Source organism: Rhinolophus hipposideros, assembly GCF_964194185.1.
Source record: "Rhinolophus hipposideros genome assembly, chromosome: 5".
NCBI lineage: Eukaryota > Metazoa > Chordata > Mammalia > Chiroptera > Rhinolophidae > Rhinolophus > Rhinolophus hipposideros.
The window spans coordinates 65,973,174-65,993,610 of NC_138051.1; the positions used below are offsets into that span (position 1 = coordinate 65,973,174).

General features: G+C 39.9%; 1 protein-coding gene across 1 annotated transcript in view; it reads right to left on the bottom strand.

Moving 5' to 3' along the window:
• SLC35F4 (solute carrier family 35 member F4) overlaps nucleotides 1–20,437 on the bottom strand; it is a 183,381-nt gene that overhangs the window by 4,715 nt on the left and 158,229 nt on the right. Inside the window, exons 2-5 of the mRNA XM_081048973.1 lie at nucleotides 19,755–19,940; nucleotides 15,007–15,304; nucleotides 10,121–10,340; nucleotides 1,495–1,641 (exon numbers count right to left, since the gene is read on the bottom strand). Coding sequence (XP_080905099.1) covers nucleotides 1,495–1,641; nucleotides 10,121–10,340; nucleotides 15,007–15,304; nucleotides 19,755–19,940 — 851 coding nt within the window. The remainder of the gene's footprint in view (nucleotides 1–1,494; nucleotides 1,642–10,120; nucleotides 10,341–15,006; nucleotides 15,305–19,754; nucleotides 19,941–20,437) is intronic.

The following is a 20,437-nucleotide window of genomic DNA, read 5'->3' on the forward strand; positions in this document are numbered from 1 at the left end:
ATAAATCTGTGCACAGAGAAAGATCACAAGGAGATGTGAATGGCTAACCCAAAGTCACACATCAGGCTGGGGAGGAGACAGGACTCTAGTCGATATTTCTTGGCCCCTCCGCTTTTTAACCCCTCCGCTTCCTATATTAGTCCTGAAACAATGGGGAATGGAGCTGGTCTTTTCTGTGGTGCACATATGATTTTGTGCGTGTCAGCAAATATTACTACTCCCAGAATGAATCCATCTGTAACATGGTCAGGAGAATCCTTTCTGGATAGCCATCCTGGTCACACAGCAATTCCAGGTATTGCTTTTTAATTTCAACTGAACTTCTTTCTTCCTTTTGAGAGACTTAATCAAGAAAACTTGATCACATGCTAGTCTTTGGTCCATATCAGACATCTCAGTGGAGTCTCAGTTGGGGGCAGGTTAGACACTAATGGCAACTGAGTGAACACTTGTCAGGCTTGTCACACAGAATCAGTGGGCCAGGAAATGTCAATATGGAAATAGACTCTATGTCCTCTGAACAGCAGCACTACTGAATAATCAGAGCAGGCATCCAGGAGAGATGCAAAGGGCATTTTCTGCCTTTCAGAGACCATTTTCTCATTCAAACACCAAGAGAGATGAAAGTGGAACAATCCTTTAGCTGTATCCAGAAAGTTGGCTCTGAAAAGTGGAGCTTTGAGGAAGAAACTTTTAGATCTGCTCTCTTAGTCCTTGCTTTGGAAGTTAGGGGCAAGGACTCTGAATAGAATTTTCACTGCTGACAGGTAGCTTCAGGGGAGAAAGACTGGTGAGTAGGTAGTGCAGACCCAGAGTATCCATCAGAGAGGAAAAGAGGCTCTTCATTTTGCTACTAACATGAGCTTCTATGACCCGTGCTCCTAGGTGTAACCTCTAAAATGACAACCTATTATTTTTGGTACCTCAATTGGAGTTAAAATAATGACCACAAATAGTTCAAATAAAGAAACATGAAGAGAGGAGAGGTCTTTCTCCGCCCCTGCTACAACTGGGTGATGTTTGGGGCAGGGCAGGGCCATGGATCAAGGGCTTTGAAGTTGGCCAGTCCAAGTTTAAATCTTGGCTCTGTCACTTCCTGATGACTTTGGGCAAGTTACTTAATCTTTCAACACCTCAGTTTCCTCATCTGTCATTAAAAAAATATTAACATACCAAAACAATATCTGTTGACTAGAATGCAAAGAAATAAAAGAAAAAATGATGCCTCCATATCCCAGAGCAAGCATTTGAAAATTTCATGAAAGTTGCTGAATGCTTTATTAAATCTAATTACCTCTTTGAAATCGGGGTTAAGTGCCGATGTCTCATAAAGGTGCATTAACACAGGTGAAATTCTCTGGCAAGTGCCCAGCATATAGTAAGCACTCAATAAATGGCACTTATTATTAGACCATCGTTATTTTTTTCTAGCCAAGGTTTTCTTTGTCGTTCGTTACTTTATTACTTAAGTCTACTTAAATGACAATGTACTACATAAGAAAGTGCACAACATACCTTATATAATGCAGACGTAGAGGCTGAGCCCACGGCAAATGCCACACCTATGATGGAGTCAGCATGGAAATTATCTGCATACGCCATCATGACGATGCCCGTAATTGCCATTATTGCAGCAACTATCTATCAAATAGAACGCAAAGAAATAAAAAAGAAAAATTGATACCCCCATATTCTTGCGCAAGCCATTGAAGACTTCCTGAGAGTTGCTAGATGCTACCTCAAACCCAATTACCTCTTGTACATCGCTGTTCAATTGCAGGAAGGGTCAGTATTAACAAGAAATCAGTATGCTCATGAGACATTCAGGCAGAGAATATAAAAGTTGCTCACATTCTAATTAAGGGCTAAAAATTTAATTATTTAGCTAAACTTTCTAGAGATTTTTACCCGTATTGGTGAAATAAATTTAATAGGAAGTTATTTCTAAGCATTTTCATCTATACTGTATCTTTTTTCTTCAAACAATTTAGCATACATTTTAATCAGCTCCTTGTATCAATGTATGTTTCTGAAGATCTCCACATAACCAGGATTTGATTAGAGAGACATAATAGTGATGCAGCTAGGAAGCAAAATTTAGGCCAAAGGGGAAAAAAAAAGAAAGTGAGTAATCTCTTATAAAGAGCAAGCTTGTACTGTTACTTGGAATGTCAAATGGAGGCAGTTCTTCCTTTTGTTTATATGCAAATTAAACCACAGAAAGGTAATCCTATTTAATTCTTCTGGAGCATTAACTGCATAAAGTGAAATGTTCATAATTTGGCTGAAATCATAATGGTTTACTATAAATTAATATAACACTTGCTATATTCGAATCAGGAGTCCACTCCCTTAATAAAATACTGGTTTGCAGCTGTTTCTTTAATTGTCTTGAAGTGGTTCTACTGAAGAACATTTCAAAGCTACAGTACACAGTAAAATAACAACCCTGGAATAGGTAACAATATGTCATTTTCTTGTGAAATAGTCTCATCAACTTTAAAATCAAGACACAACTTGGTGTGAAATTTAAACATATGTGGTGATAAATTTTAAGCTTCAGTTCTGAGTATTCTCAAGTAAATCAGTTCCTTAGTAGATAGCTTTTTCACATGTGATTTTTTTTTAAACATTTTTGGCCCTTAGTGAATTATTTATTACAACAAAATGTAGATCTTTAACATGTCACCGTAGACTTGCTCTAGGCCAGTGCAAAGTATCGCAGTGATGACACATATCATTTAGACATTGCTAAAGCAATTCTTTTGTTAATGACCACCAAACGCAAGTGCACAGTTGGTTTCAGAGCCCGCTCCACACTGAGGTGTCCTTTATGAAAAACAGCAGGCGTGCTTCAGAACAGATGCTGACATGTCAGCAGTGAAATACTGTCTTCATAAAGTGTTATCCGGAAGGCTTCTTGATGGGAGGGGTTTCTCATGCTGAGTGAATATCGTGTTCTCTGAAGCTGCCAGGCATGTGTTCTAGTGAAACGATGCCTCAAACTATAGGGAATAGAATTTAATACACACACCATGAGGTATCAAGGAAATTTTCCAAACGAGAATAGTCTCATAAATAAACATGGTGAGGGGGTTATCTAGACCTGGAAATTCTGTGAGGGCTATCATTTTCTTTGATTTGGGGATATATAGTTCAGCCAGGGATTTGCAACAATTCTTTGAGTAGTCTGATTTCGGAGAATGAAAAGGCACATTAGTCACTGGCGTTTCCTGATTTGTTTTCATGTTTAAATAATGTCCATGGGTTAAAGTATTCGGGTGCACAAGTCGATTTTCCTTATATGACTGAACTTGTAGGATAATAAGTTTGAATTATTATTTGTTTTCTTTTGGCCAAGCATCAGTTGTACTTTCTAGGTCACATAAACAAGACAGGGTTAATACGGTGTTAATCCTACTGCACTTTAACATGATGTGCTTTTCATGTTTAAAATTATTGAACGTATTCTGTAATATTTAATTCTGGGTTTAGGGAATTATGAAAACAAACAAAAAAGCAAAACACAAAATCACGGTCTGGAAAGTGATGAATATCTAATGCTATTATCCTAAGGATCTGACCACAGTTGGAAACACTTCCTTTTCTGCGTCAGCCATTAGTAAAAATATATATGCCTAGTATTTCTATTATAAGTTTTCTCAAGATAGGAATTAGATACGGACAAAGATTACATAATTGTGTAGCAATTCAAAGTTACAACCATGGTGAGACTCTTTAAAATCTCCATTACATTTTATATTCAAGTGCTTGTGAAAATATTAGCTTAGACCACTTCAATTGACATATAAATTACAGCGGTGTCTCTTTCAATTGCTTTCATGGAAAGAAGCATTTTTCACTTTAGGGGGTCAGACAACGCTGTTAGTTAAGTTCTCAAAGCATGAAAATCTGAATATTTGAGATGTTAGAAAAATTCTTTTCTACGGTATGAACAGTAATTTATAGGTTATATAGGTTTCCTGTGGGGAAAGATAAGTTAAATTATTTTCCACATTTTTATTTAAATTTCACAACTATAAATTCTCTATCACCATCTTTTAAGAAAATTTCAACACATATGTTTCTTATCTACACAGTTGAAACCAAGGGAAGGGATCTCAGCTAATCTAGAAAATGCAGGGAAATGTTGGGTGGAAGCCCTTGTGGAGTGGTCATTTGGATGGTCCCAGAGTGGCACCACTGGTTAACTGCAAAGTAAATATTCCTCAAATTTGCAGAGAACAAACAACCCAAGATCTGAGTCACATGCATTTTCAGAATTCATCAGTCATTAAGGAAGGATTAATAACCTGTTTTCCTCAACAGAAAAACATAAAATGGCCCTTCTCAGGCTCAGGGTACTGGAAACGTGCCTGCAGGAAGCCAGTGCCTTAAATATTGTGTCAGCGGTGCTCCCATGTGCACATCCACATGGTGAAACCACACAAGTGCTTCTGAGTGCCTTAGCATCCCATGAGAGACTCCTGTGCTGAAAATGTACCATACCGTTGTGCCACCTGCTTGGCTTCGTAAAAACATGGCTCTCCTCACAACCTATTCCAGTTCCAGCCGCATCACCAACCAGAGGTATCCAAATAAGACAGAAAACCTACCACGACCATTACCTGAATCTGTTTTGGGTGAAAATGTTAGTAACCACAGTGACCATAAAACTGACAATGTCTGAACCTCTCCGTCCTCTCACATCATGGTGAGCCCATTATCCCAGCATGCCACTGGAATGACAGGAGACAGCTACCTTCCTCTGACAGTCTCTGTATCAACTTTCTGGGCCAACCAGAGGGATCATGAGGCCGTTCGTGTCTGTTCCTAAAGCCCAAAGAGGACCATAAACGTAAACATTTGGTGGTCTCACTGTGCTATATACCGTACCACCTGTGACCCTGCATGAAAGCTAGGCTTCTTTTACCTCTCAAAGAGTTAAGTGTGTACAGATAAAGGCTAGAAAAGCATCTTGCTTTTCGCTGTTTTTGTCTTCTTATGTCTTCATTTTTCTTTCCCTCTTTTGTCTCAGGCCCTCAAAAATCACCAGGGTCCTGCCTTTTTCTGGCTTTCCATGAGGGTTTCCAGCCTCGTCACATTCACCGTGTTTCCCACTGACAAATGGTTTCCAGAATTACTATTCACATAGAGATATCAGGTCTTCTAGGGTTCAGGATACTGAGATGAACCTTTAATTGCTTCTCTTTCTCTTTGTAACCCCAGTATCTTTCCTTAATTTGCCTTGTGGTTAGCCCTGTTTTTGCAGGTGGGTGGAGCAGGCAGGAGCTTCACTGACTCCCAAGGACCCTTGAATCCCAAGCCTACCGCTGCCTCTATTGTGGAGGGTCTCAAAGCTACCCTGCCAGCCAGGCTGTACTCACGTTCAAGACTAAAGGTCAGCCAGCAGCTGAATGTGGGACACACATTCATGGCTTGACCAATGAGACCTGCACGGATGACCATCCTTGTTCTCTCTGAGTACATTTAGAGCCTGTTTTCAAGGAACCATGGCTATACAGAATCCTTAAATTTATCCACATGTTACATTTAAGGTTCCATGAAGATGAACCATGTGTTTCCCTCAGATCCAAAGAACTTGGGCAGGAATTAAAGTGAGAGAAATGAAAGAGGTGGGTAGTGTATAGCTGTCCAGATACTATGCATGGGTGAGGGGGAGGAGGGTCAGTCCTTAGGATGGGTCAGATACAAGGGGTGCAGAGCCTCAAACCAAGATTCCCACTTTCCCACCCCCGGCCACACATACACAATGATTTTTCTATGAATAAAATCTATCTGAAAATGATCTCAATGGAAGATCAAGATGAAAAGGAGGAAAAGAAATGCCAGAAGGAAAGACTAAAGTGTGTGTGTGTGTGTGTGTGTGTGTGTGTGTGTGTGTGTGTGTGTGTGTGTGTGGTGGGGGATAGAGTGTACCTATTGATGGCTCCTTGTTGAAGGGTTTATGGATTCCTCGTGGGCATAAAACTGGAGCCATTACAACTCAGCTTTCTCCCCCTGGTACTCATAAATCATTCTCCTGCCAAGAGGGGGATGAAAGGGCTGAGTTCCACTATGCACCCTCTGCTGCCTCTTCCAGGAAGCATCAAGGTTTGGAGAGAGGATTCTGCTCTGTACCTGAATGAACAGCTACTGCATAAAAGTCAACCAAAGGCAAGATGGAATCAAGAGGCTTTTCTTGAATCTCATCTAAATGTGTAATATTGGCACAAATCAGTAGCAGCTCAGCTCCAGTGTCCTGATTTCGAGTGCTCTGGAGCCCAATTTGAATTCAGAGAAGTGCAGTTTAAGCCATGAAAGATTCACGTTAACTGACACACTCCAGTCAGTTCTTGGTAGATGTAGCAAAGTCTCCAAAAGCACCACAATTTGGGAAGTTAACTGCATAGGGAGACAATTATAACTAGAAAATATGTGGGTGCCGAGCTGAAGGGACATGAATTCATCTGCTAAATCTGCTAAGAAAAATGGGGTCTGCTGAACCATTCACCACCTACCAATTTTCTTCACATGTTCAAGGAAATTTAAAAAAGGAAAGTTTCGATAAATAATATAAAAAATGAAGGGCAGACAAGACCTTAAAAAAAGGTTTTCACTTTTTAGTCTAACATTTACTTTTCATTGGCGGGAAATAGACAGCAGTGACAGAGGAGAAAACCCCCAACCAGTAGCTCATTTTCTTTGAGGAAAAACTTTTTAAAAAGTGGTTTCTCTGCTTCTCATGAGTTTAAGAACTGTAGCTACACAAGATGAGATCTTGGAGATGGGAAAACACCCATCTTCAAAGCTGCAAGAACTGGATTCTCACTTAAACAAACATTTTTGCAATTAAAAAAAATCTTTTAAAAAAGTTTACTAATTTCCATGGGATAATCATTTATCAACTGTAAGCAATTGCTCATGAAAGAAGTTTCTAACACACCAAAGTTTACCGGTGAATTGATTGAAATGATTTCATAACAGAAAAATAAGTGTGTAACAGATTACCTTTCCACTGCAATTCAATAAACATTCAGAGGAAACAAAATAATAACAAGTTATTCAGAATACAAAATTAGTTTTAATGTGAGCATTGCTAATTTTGGCCAACCAGTGCTCCAGATAAATCCATATTTACTGATATTATAACTTAAGGCATGAAAAATAGAAGTAGGGAAGGACGTATATTTGTTTTAAATGTGATCATTCTTGAGGCTCAACACATGAGAATTATAATCTAAAACAGGTCTTTTTCTAAACTACTAAAGCCTTAGAATGAGCCAGAAACGTTAATTTTACTTTGATGACTGAAAGCAACCCTTTAATTTTTCCTTTTTGTTTTTTTTTAAGAGTATTCCAAGTCAGGTGGCAGATACAGGCTATTCTTTAGAGTATTTATGGATGGAGCCAATAAGAGCTGCATTTATATTGTCAGTATTCTGTTTGCCCTCCTTTAATTTCTCCAATGACCTAATTATACATGTTTTCAATATGTGTCAGGAGGAAAAGAATTGCTGATGGTGTCAAAAGGCAAAATGCTGAATACATTTTGGTGCTTCTCATATTTCATGACCTGATTATGGGCATCATTAAAATTACACCTGGGCAGGTTTCTGAAACATGGCATTCGACACTTCCTAATGTTTTCTAATGAGAAGTAAAGTACTTCCTGTTATTTAAAAAGGAAAGCATGCCTGACATTAATATGTACTATTTTGCTATCTATGATGTCTTACTTTATGTATATACGTACAACAATTACTATTGGCTACTTAACGTTTTTTTCTATCAAGTCTTATTACTTACAGATGCTGTATTAATTTCCTGAGGCTACTGTAACAAATTACCACAAACTCGGTGACTAGAAACAACGGCAACTTATTCTCTCACAGTTCTGGAGGCTAGAAGTTTAAATCCAGAGGGGCCATGCTCCCAACAACAGCTCTAGGAGAGAATACTTCCCTTGCCTCGGACAGGCAGGTTCTGGCTGCCCCGTTTTCCTGGGCTTGTAGCCACATCAACTCCAATCTCTGTCTCTGTGGACACATTGCCTCCTCCTTCTGTGTGTCTCTCTTATAAAGATACTTGGTATTGGATTAAGGGGCCACCCAGATAATCCAAGATGGTCTCTTCTTTGCAAGATCCTTATGTTAAGAATGTCTGCAAAGACCATTTTCCCAAATAAGGCCACATTCATACGTTCTGGGGATTAGGACATGGACACCTTAGTGGGGGCCACCATTCAACCCACTACAGGTGCCAATTTAAAAATGGCAATGGTTTGTAGCCTCTAGGCAGATTTCTTATATTTCTGTGATTTCAATATAAGTTATATAGGTAAGTTTTTTGTTTTCCTTAAAAGACCTCCAATAAACATTGAACCTCTTTCGATATGATCTCTTGCATCAGTAAGTTGCATAGTTAAATGCATTCATTCAGTCTAATGCAGTCGATTTTCTCAGTGGTAAATCTAATAGTGAACATATTGGTTTCCTGTTTGTATTCAGATGCCACTGAAAGAGCAGAAAAGCATTATGTCTCTTTTATCCCCCCTCTTCTCACAACGTCCTCAAAATTCTCATGAGTGATCCATGATGGTGGTAGATAGAAAAGAGAAAGATCGCATAAGCATGAGTTTATTCACTATATCCTCAAATATCTATTGAGCCCCTACTTTTGCCCCTGAATTTTTCTAGGTGTTAGAGATAGAGGCAGAGTTAGATGTACAGGCTTATGACCTACACAGATACATAGGGCCCCTCTCCTTGGGGTAAAGCTCTGCTGTTGCCATCTTGAAATTATTAATAATTTTTCTATCAGGGAGCCCTGCGTTTTCATTGTGCACTGGCCCCCACAGGTTATGTAGCCCATCCTGAATGGATCACTGAACTCTCCAGAGAAGGTCCCTATTCTCAGGCACTTGTCAGGGCACCTGATGGTGGAGAGCCAGCACCAGCACTCCATGGATAAAAAAAAAAGATGCTAAGCCCATTGGGTGTCAAATCTAAGATTAGCTAGTGCAGAGAGTGGTACCACATCTGGATATATTCTAATAGTATCATGGACCGATTTAGAGTTTCTCATCTTGTCTTCTACCATAACTATCTACTTCTTGTTCATGTCAAGCTTTAGTCTTGAATTTTTGAGCAGCCCCTCCCAAGATGCAACCAGAATTTGCTATTTTTTTAAAAGAATAAGGTTAATGGTTATCATAAACTCTCTATCTATTATAGACATTAATTTCAGCATTTAGGGAGGAAAGGACCCTGTAATCATTCCAACAAGAGCAATATTTTGATAGCAAAACAAATTTCAAATCCAATATTGGATATCTCTTTCAGAGAACAATAATTATATGATGTTTATCTTCTGAGAACAGGCTATTCATTTAGACCTCCTTCTAAAGAATTATTTTCTGAGTATTTTCATCTCATTATATAAATGAGATCTGGCTCCTTAAAATTGCATGGCTTTCAATCAAGCTAACATAGAACAAACATAGATGTTTTTAAAAAATTATTTCTGAAAGGAGTAAACTCAGAACTGAAGTAGTTGGTGTTAGTTTAATGCAATTCAATTAATTTGTACCCAAAGCACAAGCTATTGCTTTACGTTCCATTTCCAGATTAGTCACATAGACATAGAACCACTTTTAACAACATTGTACCATTACCACTTTAATTACTATTTAGTAATCTTATCTACAAACACTAATATTAATTAAATCCATCTCTGGGGGGGAAAACATGAGGAAGTTGTCCTAACATATGTTGATTGAAAAAAACCAAATCAGAATCGTTACTGTGGCTAGTTTTCTCAGACCCTTCTTTCCTGAGGACAGAAGGAGTTGATTACACTGTTAATTCTAAAAAAGTACTTATTTTCCCTGTCTGTTTTGGTGCTTCCTGTTGGAATCTGCTCACTGCTCAGAGGAAATCTCTTTACCCTTTCATGAGGTTGTTCCTGCCTGGGCATCCTTATAAACCTTCAAATTCCGACTTGTACTTAGAACCAATGGGAACGTTTTACAGACACTTCATGACACAAAGCAGCTCTCCTGATGCCAAGGAGTCATGATTAAGGGCGGCCTCACGCATTTAATCAAGAGTGCTATTACCCTCACTCCCATGAACCTGTCTTTCAGCACGATCCATGACAGCAAGAAGACAAACGCTTTGTTACAACAGAACAGAGCAGACACATCCGTGGCTGTCAGCTTCTTTAAAGCCAGTAAATACAGGTAGTTAGTCAAAGTCCATAGAATAGAAAAGGGAGCAGTTCTTTTAAGAAAGAGCTTCAACGTCAGACCATCTTCCCCAAAAATCCGACTGCATTCCCTAGGAAAGAAAAAGAGGTTAAGAGTCAGGTACTGTTTGTGACACATCTCGTGTTGCCTAACGCTCGACAGCCATCATCAGGCAAGAGCACAAACCCTCAAGACTCATTGGTCATCCGTAGAACATACCGAACCCAGTCCTGCCATCTACAGACCACAAAGGGTTCCATGGAAAAGAGCCCACATCTGCCCGGCACGGAGCTAGCCTAGGCCTCTCCTACCTACATATGCTCTCGCCATGGCTGGGGCAGACATTCTGCTGTTGCTGAACATTCTCAGCGAAGCCGGAAAAATACAGAAACAAGTGTTTGTTGAAATTACTAGTTGTTAAAAGAGATTTTTTTTCCCCAGTGAGCTAATGCAGCAGCGTCCGGATGATGTTACTGTGTGAAAAGACTACAGACAACTTGCAACTTCACATATCATGGAAAGCCACTCACAGCTTGAGAGGTTACTATTCCTAAGGCACTAAGTCTCTTTCTAATATATTTGCCCAGTTAGAGGAATTTCCTTTTTCTCTAGCATTTTAAGGCAGAAAAAGCAAAACAAAGAAAGCTTCTGTCATAACCTCAAAATAGTAAAAAATAAAATAACATAAAATGAAAACAAAACTCAACAAAATATAACTTTGTTATATACACACATTTGGCCCCTTTGGAGGAATTATCTGAATTCATTGTGTAAAAATAGTCACTTCGATTAAATCATTCATTTGTTTGATTTCTGACTAAATTGATTATTTAGCCCAACAAAATGTTCAAGCTAGTGATATGGATAGACAACAAAGGAAGTGATAGAGTAACTGCTTATTTCACGATAAACTAAAAATAGGCTTGCCACTGGGAGAATTCAGCTTAATTTTTTCACTTAGTTGTTCATAAACGTGTAACCACTTACTGGACAGCTATACAATGAGCCAGGTCCTGTATTTTCAAGAGTAGTATAAAAATCTTGTTCAAACCAACAAGTTCTAATGTTTACACATCTATAACGAAATCTATTTACATGGTTCTAGATCGTACTAGCACTGGCTTCTCTTCCAGCTTTTCCTGAAAACAAATAATTGTGCCTCAAAATATTGCATACCAAAGTCATCTCCAGCCAATGTTTGCATGCCATAGCTGATGTCCCTTTACCCCCCAGGAGGACCACAGGGAGGAGGGAATGACACACTGGTGAGTCTCTAAGCATAGGGGGATGGCCTTCCAATAGCATCCCACGGCAAACGTTGTGCCCAAGCAGCCTAGAATACTGGGAATTGCAGGCCAGCCGTTCCAGGATGGTTAAAAATGCAACGTGCATACACTGAAACCATGTAGTCGTTCACTTTAATGTGGGAGACAACAAAAGAGAGGATTTTTCTAAAATGACAATGTGATTTCCCAAAGGTAAGTTTTAACTGGAAAGAGACAGAACTTTAGTGAAGGGACTAAATCACCTAGGCACAAAGCCTTAGTAAAGGAAATAGAAATTACACGTGTTCACACACACAGGACAATAGATGGCCTCTCCCAAACCCTATAGGCATAAAGATACTTGGAATCAGAGTCACACACAGAACAAGCAGCGGTGTTCACAGAACATCCTGGGCACAGGTTTCATATTCTGTACTTACAAAGGGATCTGCTGCATGAGAGTCTGCCAGCGAGGGCCGGAGTTGACAGTCGTGGGTTTATCCTCACATCTACAACTACTAAATGCCTTTTAAAATACACATTTATGAAAGACTATAACAAACCCATTTCTGATTAAAGAATTTCTTATCACCGGCCCTAGCCAGGCAGTGATGGTTGTTCTTTCCCAAGTCCACCATCATGCTGGGTTGAGTGTTCTCAAGCAAAAACTTGGTACGCATTCAAGTGAACGATCTGACCCCCCAGGGAAGACCAGTAGCAGCAGATGGACAGGGAGAGCCCCCCAGGCAAAGCACTGCTGAGAGGGAGAGCGCCCCCCACTCTCCCCAGAGACTATACTTTTTTCCTGACTAGCCCTGTCCTCCAGGCATTGCCTACCTCATTGTTCCCCTTTTTTTCCTTCTCTCACTGTCAACTTTCTCACCATTTATTTATCGCTGCTGTTGCAAGAATTAAAAATGCTCTCCATTCAAACGCCAGGTCATCTGTGTAGAACCTTATGCTACTAAAGCATTAAACTGCTAAGAAATGCAAAATTTCCGAAAAAAGAATAGATTTCTATGGAGAAGCAATTAACAGTGGGTCTCTTCTTGGAATGATGAGATCAGGATTTCTAGACCAGAGTCGGCATTGACAGGTGGCAAAACTTGGACTGAAGTTTAGAAGTTGGGAGACACCAATAACTTAATTATGCTTACCATCATTATAGCAACTACTAGTTATTGAGCCATTTCTGGATGTCAGATGGCATTGTAAGCACACTTCATAGGTACCTGACATAGACAAATATATCTTTGGCTCTAGTTTCATGCTTTCTAGAGATTTTTTTTTTTCCTTAAGGAAACACCACTATTCAAACTGTGGCATATAATATTTTTCTTCTTAAATTTCAAATTCACCTGAGGCAATTGAATTCTCTTCATAGTATATAAATGGAAGGATCAAAGTATCAAAAACTACTTCCAAACAGACAACTGTTACCATCTAGACTTAATACTTTATGAAAAATTCTTTTGATGTTAGTGATAAGAAAAAAACTGGAAATGCTTTCATATCATTCAAGAGAAAAGGAGAAACTAGTCAGAAGGTCTGGTGCTGTGGGACAAATTCTGTTTCTAGTCTTACACACTAACTCCGTTTTCCCATTGTTCTGCCCTCAGAGCTTTGGGGAGTGCCTTCTTGGCAGATGGCGTTAATGAGTCAACAGGGAACAAAGAGATCAGGGATCTCAGAATCTTCTGGTACTATGTACTTCTCCTATGGAGGAGGCCCTGGACAACAGTCCCTTCAAAGACAATGTTTTCTGTTTGACAATCAAAGCTCTTCGATTCGATTTTAGACATGGTCAACTTCACTCTATAGGCACTAACAGTTGGAGGTGTCTCAAATCACAGATTTTGCTAAATTCAGTGTCAGTCCATCATGGGAGATGAGGTAAAGATGAAGCTTATTTCCAAAACATTTCTGTCAGCAGCCGCCTCTTGTAAATGGGTTGTCTTAAATAAAACCGACTTGGCTCACTCTGACGTGTTCTGAGGTATACTACTTCCCATATTAAACTTCTGTTGTTCGTATCAACCTGTGTATCTAAACCATAGGAGAATTCCAGCAGAACCCTCCTGCCATGGGTAATGCACGTATTTTCAAAGAGGGAGAATTTTAGTCTGATCATTGTGTCCCCTGCAATTGTTTATTAAATATTATTATTAAAAAAGAACTTACACCCGAGATCATGTCTATGTCAATGGGAATCAAATTCCAAGTATCTTTAACAATCACAAACAAGTAGAAGGCTTTTTTCCTTTCCTCCAAACCAGAAAATATTTATTAATTTTTTTTTTCTTTAATTAGAATTGAATTTTCATGGACACACGTGGAAAATCCACTCAGTGTGACTTTAATATTCTCAGGCACTTCCAAGCTGGTGATAGAAAATGGAAATTGAAGACACAGCCTTCACAGTTTACGAAGCTTTTTAGAATAGTCTTATAATGCACCAATTATAGTAGTCATTCCTTCTTTCATTAGGGATAGGGGCAAGAAAGAAAGTTTCTTTGGGCTCCCACAAGACAAATTTATTGTCGTTTGGCCAAGGAACAATAAGCTAGTGTGGAGAATTGTTTCTCTCCCACTGACATCCACTGAGGTCCCGACTAGTGTTTTTTCTTGGAGATCAGAGCTACTGTCTTGGAAGTTATTCTTTAACACTGGGCTGTTCCTTTCCAAGAAGCTGTCCGTTAGCAAAGGAACGTTGACCCAAATGCAGCTTTGGCTTGCCTTGAGTGCTGTGCAGGGCTGGTGGACATTGGCCCTGCCAGCTTCCAGGGCTCTCCAAGATGGGGCTGCAGAAGCCAGGTTTAGCACAGAGCAACCACTAAAACGATGGTACTACCAAGTTCATGGCTGGAAAACCAACAGACAAGGGCCCCTGTGCTCCTAGCCAACAAAGAACGGCATCTTTCAAACTACCCCAGGGCCATGTATGAAATGAGGTCGCTTCAGCTGCTTAGGCACCATAGTGTCCAGAACACAGAGCAAATATTTTTCAATTAATCTTTTTAATGCAGCTTTTGTTTTCTTTTCTTCTGGGCTTGAGACACTAGGTGTTCTTTTAAAACATGACTCTCAGAGATAAATAGATCTCAGTTGAAATCTGGGTTCCATTATTTATAAGTGTGTGGCCTTGGACACATCATTTAACCTTGTTAAACCTGTTTGCATTTGAGTTAAAATGGGGAGAATAACACCACTGTAAAAGGCAGGTATTACCACCAGTGATGAGTAAATAAGGTAAGATATACAAAAGCATCAGCACAGTGTCTGGCATGTTGCAGACCCTCAGTGATTTTTTTTTTTTTTTTTAGGGGGAATGATTCTGGTTCCTGGCGTTCATGTATTCATTACCGACCTCAGATCCTGTCTCTCCACACGCCCCAAGTCAATTCAGCTTATATTCCAAAGAGATACAACTATGCATATTTCCATGGAATTCTTTTAAAACATCTCCTATTGGCCATTTAACATAAAACTTACCTGAACTTTTTCATTGGGGATTGCTTTTCTTGAGCAGTGGCCAGATGACCAGAATAATAGACTGGGAAAAACATAATGTTCCAGTTTGTTGAAAACCACGTCATGAAAAATGGACAGTAGAAGTTCTTATAAGTAATTTTTACAATCTGTGTTGTTCCAACCCAAGACGATGACACTGACAAGATGATCAAGAGTCCCCAGACAGCCTTCAGAAGCACGGATGTGCAGGACAGGCAGCGAGCCTTGATTCTGTTGTCTTGGCTGCTGTTTTCAGGATGAGTCTGTGTTCCATCATCTCCTGTAAACAGGAACGGGAAACAGATGTGTGGGAATCACGTTATAAAGCAGCAATCAAAGAGGCAGACAGTAGAATCACCAGTGGTTTTATTTTCTACCTTCATTTGAAAAGAGTGATAACTCTGGCTCATTTTCTCTCCAGAATCTCTGCTCTGTAAGGTACAGTATGTATCTGGACCTCCATCCAGGCCCTGACGGTGTTCATGAACTAGCTGTGTGCTGTGCTGTTCTGCAGTGTACTCTACCCACTTCCTTGTAAGAGCTTTACACATTTCAGCCCCAAAGACTTCGGCCTAGGCCACAGGACCTGCTTTGTTTGATCAAATGTGAGCAAATGTGAGTATGCCACCTCCCAGTAGAGCTTCTAAAGGCATCACAAGGTCTCACCAGCTCTCTTGCGCTTCCTCTCTGTCACTAGATGGAAAATCCCCAGTAGGAGCTGCTCTTTTGGTCCATGTAGAAGAATGAGCAGAACCCAGCCGAAGCATCCCTACATCTGCTGACAGGAAAAGTGAGCGAGAAATAAGCATTTGCTGTTATATTCCACTGAGGATTTTGTTTTGTTTTGTTTCTTTATTTTTTCTTTTTATTTTTTAACTGCAGGAACGATGACTTTTAAATTGAAAAGCAATGTGTCCCAAGAACAGAGTAGTCCTGACTATACAAAGTCATTTCCCACCTCAGGACAAATTACCATGTAGTATAGTTCTGGGAGCACAGTGAGTTCTACTTTGTATTTTTACATGGACTAAAAATATTTAGTAGTTTTTTTTTTTTTTTTTTACACGAAACTAGTCAGAGCTCTCTGAAAGTGACAATCCTGAAGGCCTTCTCCTCTGATAGGGAAAACAAGTTCAACACAATGAATTAATGTGCCTGTCAGGAAGTTAAGTGGGAGCAGAAGGCCCCCTGTATCCCTGTGCTCCCTGAGATCCTGGATGGTTGAATCCTGGGGGAAGGGAGGCAGAACTGTCTGCAAGTTTCTCTTTTGTGTCTTCAGGCATCTCCCTTAAGCACAAGGTTTATTCTCGGGGTGAAGAAAGTGGTGCAGCCCACAGATTGTAAGTGGTAGTAGATGCGTTTCTCACGTTACCTCTCCAGCGCCTGCTGGCTGTCCTGCTGAATGTGTTCCTACTGCTTAATGAGCCAGGTGTGTGAGTGCCTCACTGGAGTGAAAACTTTCACCCAGCTAAGGCTTTCTGATATAATTATTTGGGGGGAGGAGAACAAGTCTGGAAAGTGAATTCTTCATGGGGAATATTAACCAAGTAAGGATGAACACAGCAATTACTGTATAATTTTCAGGTCTTACAAATAATTCTGAATGCTCGGGGCCTAGGCCTCCAGAGGATGGAAACTGGTGCTCTTTTATTCATTTATTCAACCAAATCCTGTGCAGACTATCAGGAGCTAGTCAGTCAGTTGGGTCCCAGGGGTTCAAAGAGTTGAGTTCATGGCCTAGTAGAAAGCCAGAAAACACATCCAATACAGTGTCATAAAAGCCAAGTATGGCAGATACAAGGCATACAGAGGCAGAGAAGAGCTTGTTAAGGGGTGGAGTAGGAAATGATCAGGAGAAACTTCCATGATGCAGTGATGTGGAGATGACTCTGGAAATATGAGTTAGCCAATTCCCCTGACTGTAGAGACAATATTTGCTCTTGAAAACAGTTCTGCAAATTCCCTGTATGATCATGTGGCTTATGCAGAGAGTAGAGGGAGGGTTAAACCCTAAAATGAATCAGAGGGCAGCATAAGACTCTTGTGTTGGGAGCCCGGGAAAGAAACACAAACCTCCCCACATAAGTAGGTACTATTCTCATGTTATAGATGAAAAACTGAGACTTGGTTTAAGGTTATCTAAGGATGAACCCAAGTCAGTATGACCTCAGGGTCCAAGCTTTTTATTCTGAATACTCACTGTGTCTAGCATTGAGGTGCGAGTACTCTGTTCAAGCCCTAGAAGTTTCAGAAATGGTTTGGAGAAAGTTATCTTTCCTGGCGGGAACGGCAGTGTTGCAGTCTTGCAGTTTCAGAGAAGTGACACTTAAGAGAAAAGTGTACTCTACTACACTTCAGATCCCATTATTCTCAGGGACTATCTCATAAAGGAGAAATGATTTTACAAAGTGCAGGTATCCCTTTGAGCTGGTACCTGCCTTCACTGTCACCTGTTTTGAAGATTGCTTCTGGACTACCACCATACCATGGGTAGCACTTTTGATGATATCAATAGTCACCTACATCCTCCGATAGTGTTGGCCTATTCTTCTATTAACTAGATTTAATTATTGCCAATTCTTTAATTTTTACCATCTATAGGTACCATAGAGAGATTAGGTCTCCAGTGCTCTTTTATTTTTCTATTTTAAATATGATTTTCAAAAATAGTATTGCTTAGATTTATAGTTTTTATGTATATCATTAAAACTGATTTACCAGGAACTCTCCATCCATTTTTATGAACTTTGTTGGAGTCACACACATTGATGGTAGAGGCGACTGGAATTTGGAATCGTGTCCTAGCCTTGCCATTGTATGGCCCTAAGGACATGTTTCATTCCAGTCTTAGCTTCTTTATCTGTCAAACAGTAATAGTATCGATCTCACAGGATTCATTTTGAATTTAAGTACCATAACATTCATGAAAGCCTGGTGAGCTGCTCTTCAGATTATTCTCCTTTTATTTTATTTGTGGTGCCCTGGAATATCCCCAAGTGGCTTCTGAATTATCACAGAAAGAGTAAATTATGTCCCATGTGATCTTTAATGGTATAGTTTTTGAAATTGATAATCTGTAGATGACAGATAGGGCAAGTCTTTATTAACCAGTATGTTTAATTAACTGAAACATTCTATTCTGCAGATAACTGGAATAATAGGAATGTTACTGCAACTTATTAAAGCCAATTAAAACTTTCTGAAGATCTAAGATGTCATTTTCTTTACTTTAAAAAAGAATTTTAGCCTTGGGGCTCATACCATTTAAAAATACTGCCATTTGTTGAAAAATATCTTTTTTCATATGAATAAAACCTCTTCTCAAATTAGTAGGACCCTAGCAAACGCTTTCAGGTCTCCTCTAGACCTCTGTTTACCCCTCATCTCTAACTGTGTCCCCTGAATTGCCATTTCTCTTTTTTTTTTTAAAGCAAGTTTTCTCAAACTTCTGTTTTTGTTTGTTTTGTTTTTTGTTTGTTTGGGTTTTTTTACTACCCACTTTTTCTTTTTTTTTTTTTTTTGGATGGAGTATTTTGCTGTTGTTATTGTTTCTAAGGATACAAGAGATTTTAATATGTTGCTGGCCAAGCTGAAGGAACAAATGGAGAAGGAGAGAATGAAAATGCAAGTGAAAGAGATGGAGAGGAGGTGATCATGGTACAGGAAAAGGAGTTAGCAGTGTGGCAAAGGGAGAAGTGTGGTCATATGACGAGAAGAAGTGAGTATGGACTCAGTTCTTGAGAGCATTCTCTGGGGAAGGCAATAAGATGTCCATTATCAAAAAGTAACAGCATTAGACAGCAGCCTACTGGACCCAGCTGCCTTTAAAATTACTAAATTTGTTGGGACACTCATGGATATAGTTATGAGATTTATCTAGCAATTCTAGTGACCCAAGTAACCCAGAGGTTGGTGAGTGGTCATACAGATGAGGGGAGAGGCTAAAGGTCTTGACTGATCAGTAAATGCTGATTAGAAGGCAAATGAAGTGTTCTGAAGATGTAAAATTGGGAAAACCTGAAGGCCTCCAAGGACTGGTAGTCCTGATGAGGACAAGAGCAGAGTCTGATTTTACTGGTGTTTTTATTCTTCTCAAAATGGGCACAGTGTACTATTATTGAACCCCAGGGCCAAGGTAAAAGATGATGGCTTTTGATACCTTGAAGATAATGAGAAAATCTTTATAAGTTACCTTATAAACGTCATTAGATGCCATTGTTTAACCACGTGGTAAGCCCTTCAAAGATAGGTTTTGGTATTCTCGGCTACACCACACACCCCTCACAAATTGTACAAATATGCTCCTTGACTTATGATGGGGTTATGTCCTGATAAATCCATCACGAGTTGAAAATATTGTAAGTCTAAAACGCGTTTAATACTGCACTGTAGGGTATGGGTTGTTTGCCCATGGCTGCATGGGAGCTGTGGTGGCGGCTGCTGTCCAGCATCAGGAGAGAGTATCATACCACGTATCACTAGCCCAGAAGAAGGTCCAAATTGAAAATTCAAAGTATGGTTTCTCCCGAATGCGCATTGCTTTCACACTATTGTAAAAGTAAGAAAATCCTAAGTCGAACCAGTGTAAGTCGGGGACCATCTGTCTCTATACATTTCTAAATCCTCCCCTAAGACTTCATGTAGTACCTCTGCGTTCTGTGCCTGTGGTGAAATCTTTCACGGAGGGTTAGAAGATTACCGGGACGGGTGAGAGGAGGCCACCAGCATACCTGATCTGTTCTGCCTTTCCACTCTGTGTCCACAAACTCCGGATGATCCTCGGCGCTGAAGTTCAAGAATGGGAGCAGAAGAGTCTTCGGTGATAGAGAGAGGGGACAGCTGTCTACTGATGCCACTGTGTGAACTGGAACAGTTCGCTCCTGGTTTACAGCGAGTAACCGATGCTCTGGAGGTACCTGGGAACAAAGAGGTCACACCAGTGTGAGAACTTCCTGGAGGAAAAACTGGAAATAGATTTTAAGTGCCTCGACAGTAAAATGTATGGCTGCCACAACCAGAGTCCATAGGGACCATTCATTGAGCACATTTCTAATGTTATAAAAGGGGCTCCTGAAAAGAAAATGCTATGTTGGCAAGATCTGTGTCTCTAAGATAATGGGTCTTTTTTAGATAAATCCAATAACTAGAAATGAACATTAGAATACGGTGTTTGCATTGATAACATATGTCCTAAGTTAGAAGGGCTAACACTAAGAGTTTGCCTCAAGGAAAGCAAAGCGTCATGTTATGCTTGCTTCCTCCCTTTCCTTCCCAAGGCTGACTGTGGAATACCTAACTGGTAAGACCGCCAGCAGTGTCACCTGTCAAATCCACTCTGCACTTTCCGCCAGATTGATCCTGAAATCCAACTTCATTCTGTCTCCTCAGTCACCTCCTTCCTCTCCTGCTTCAT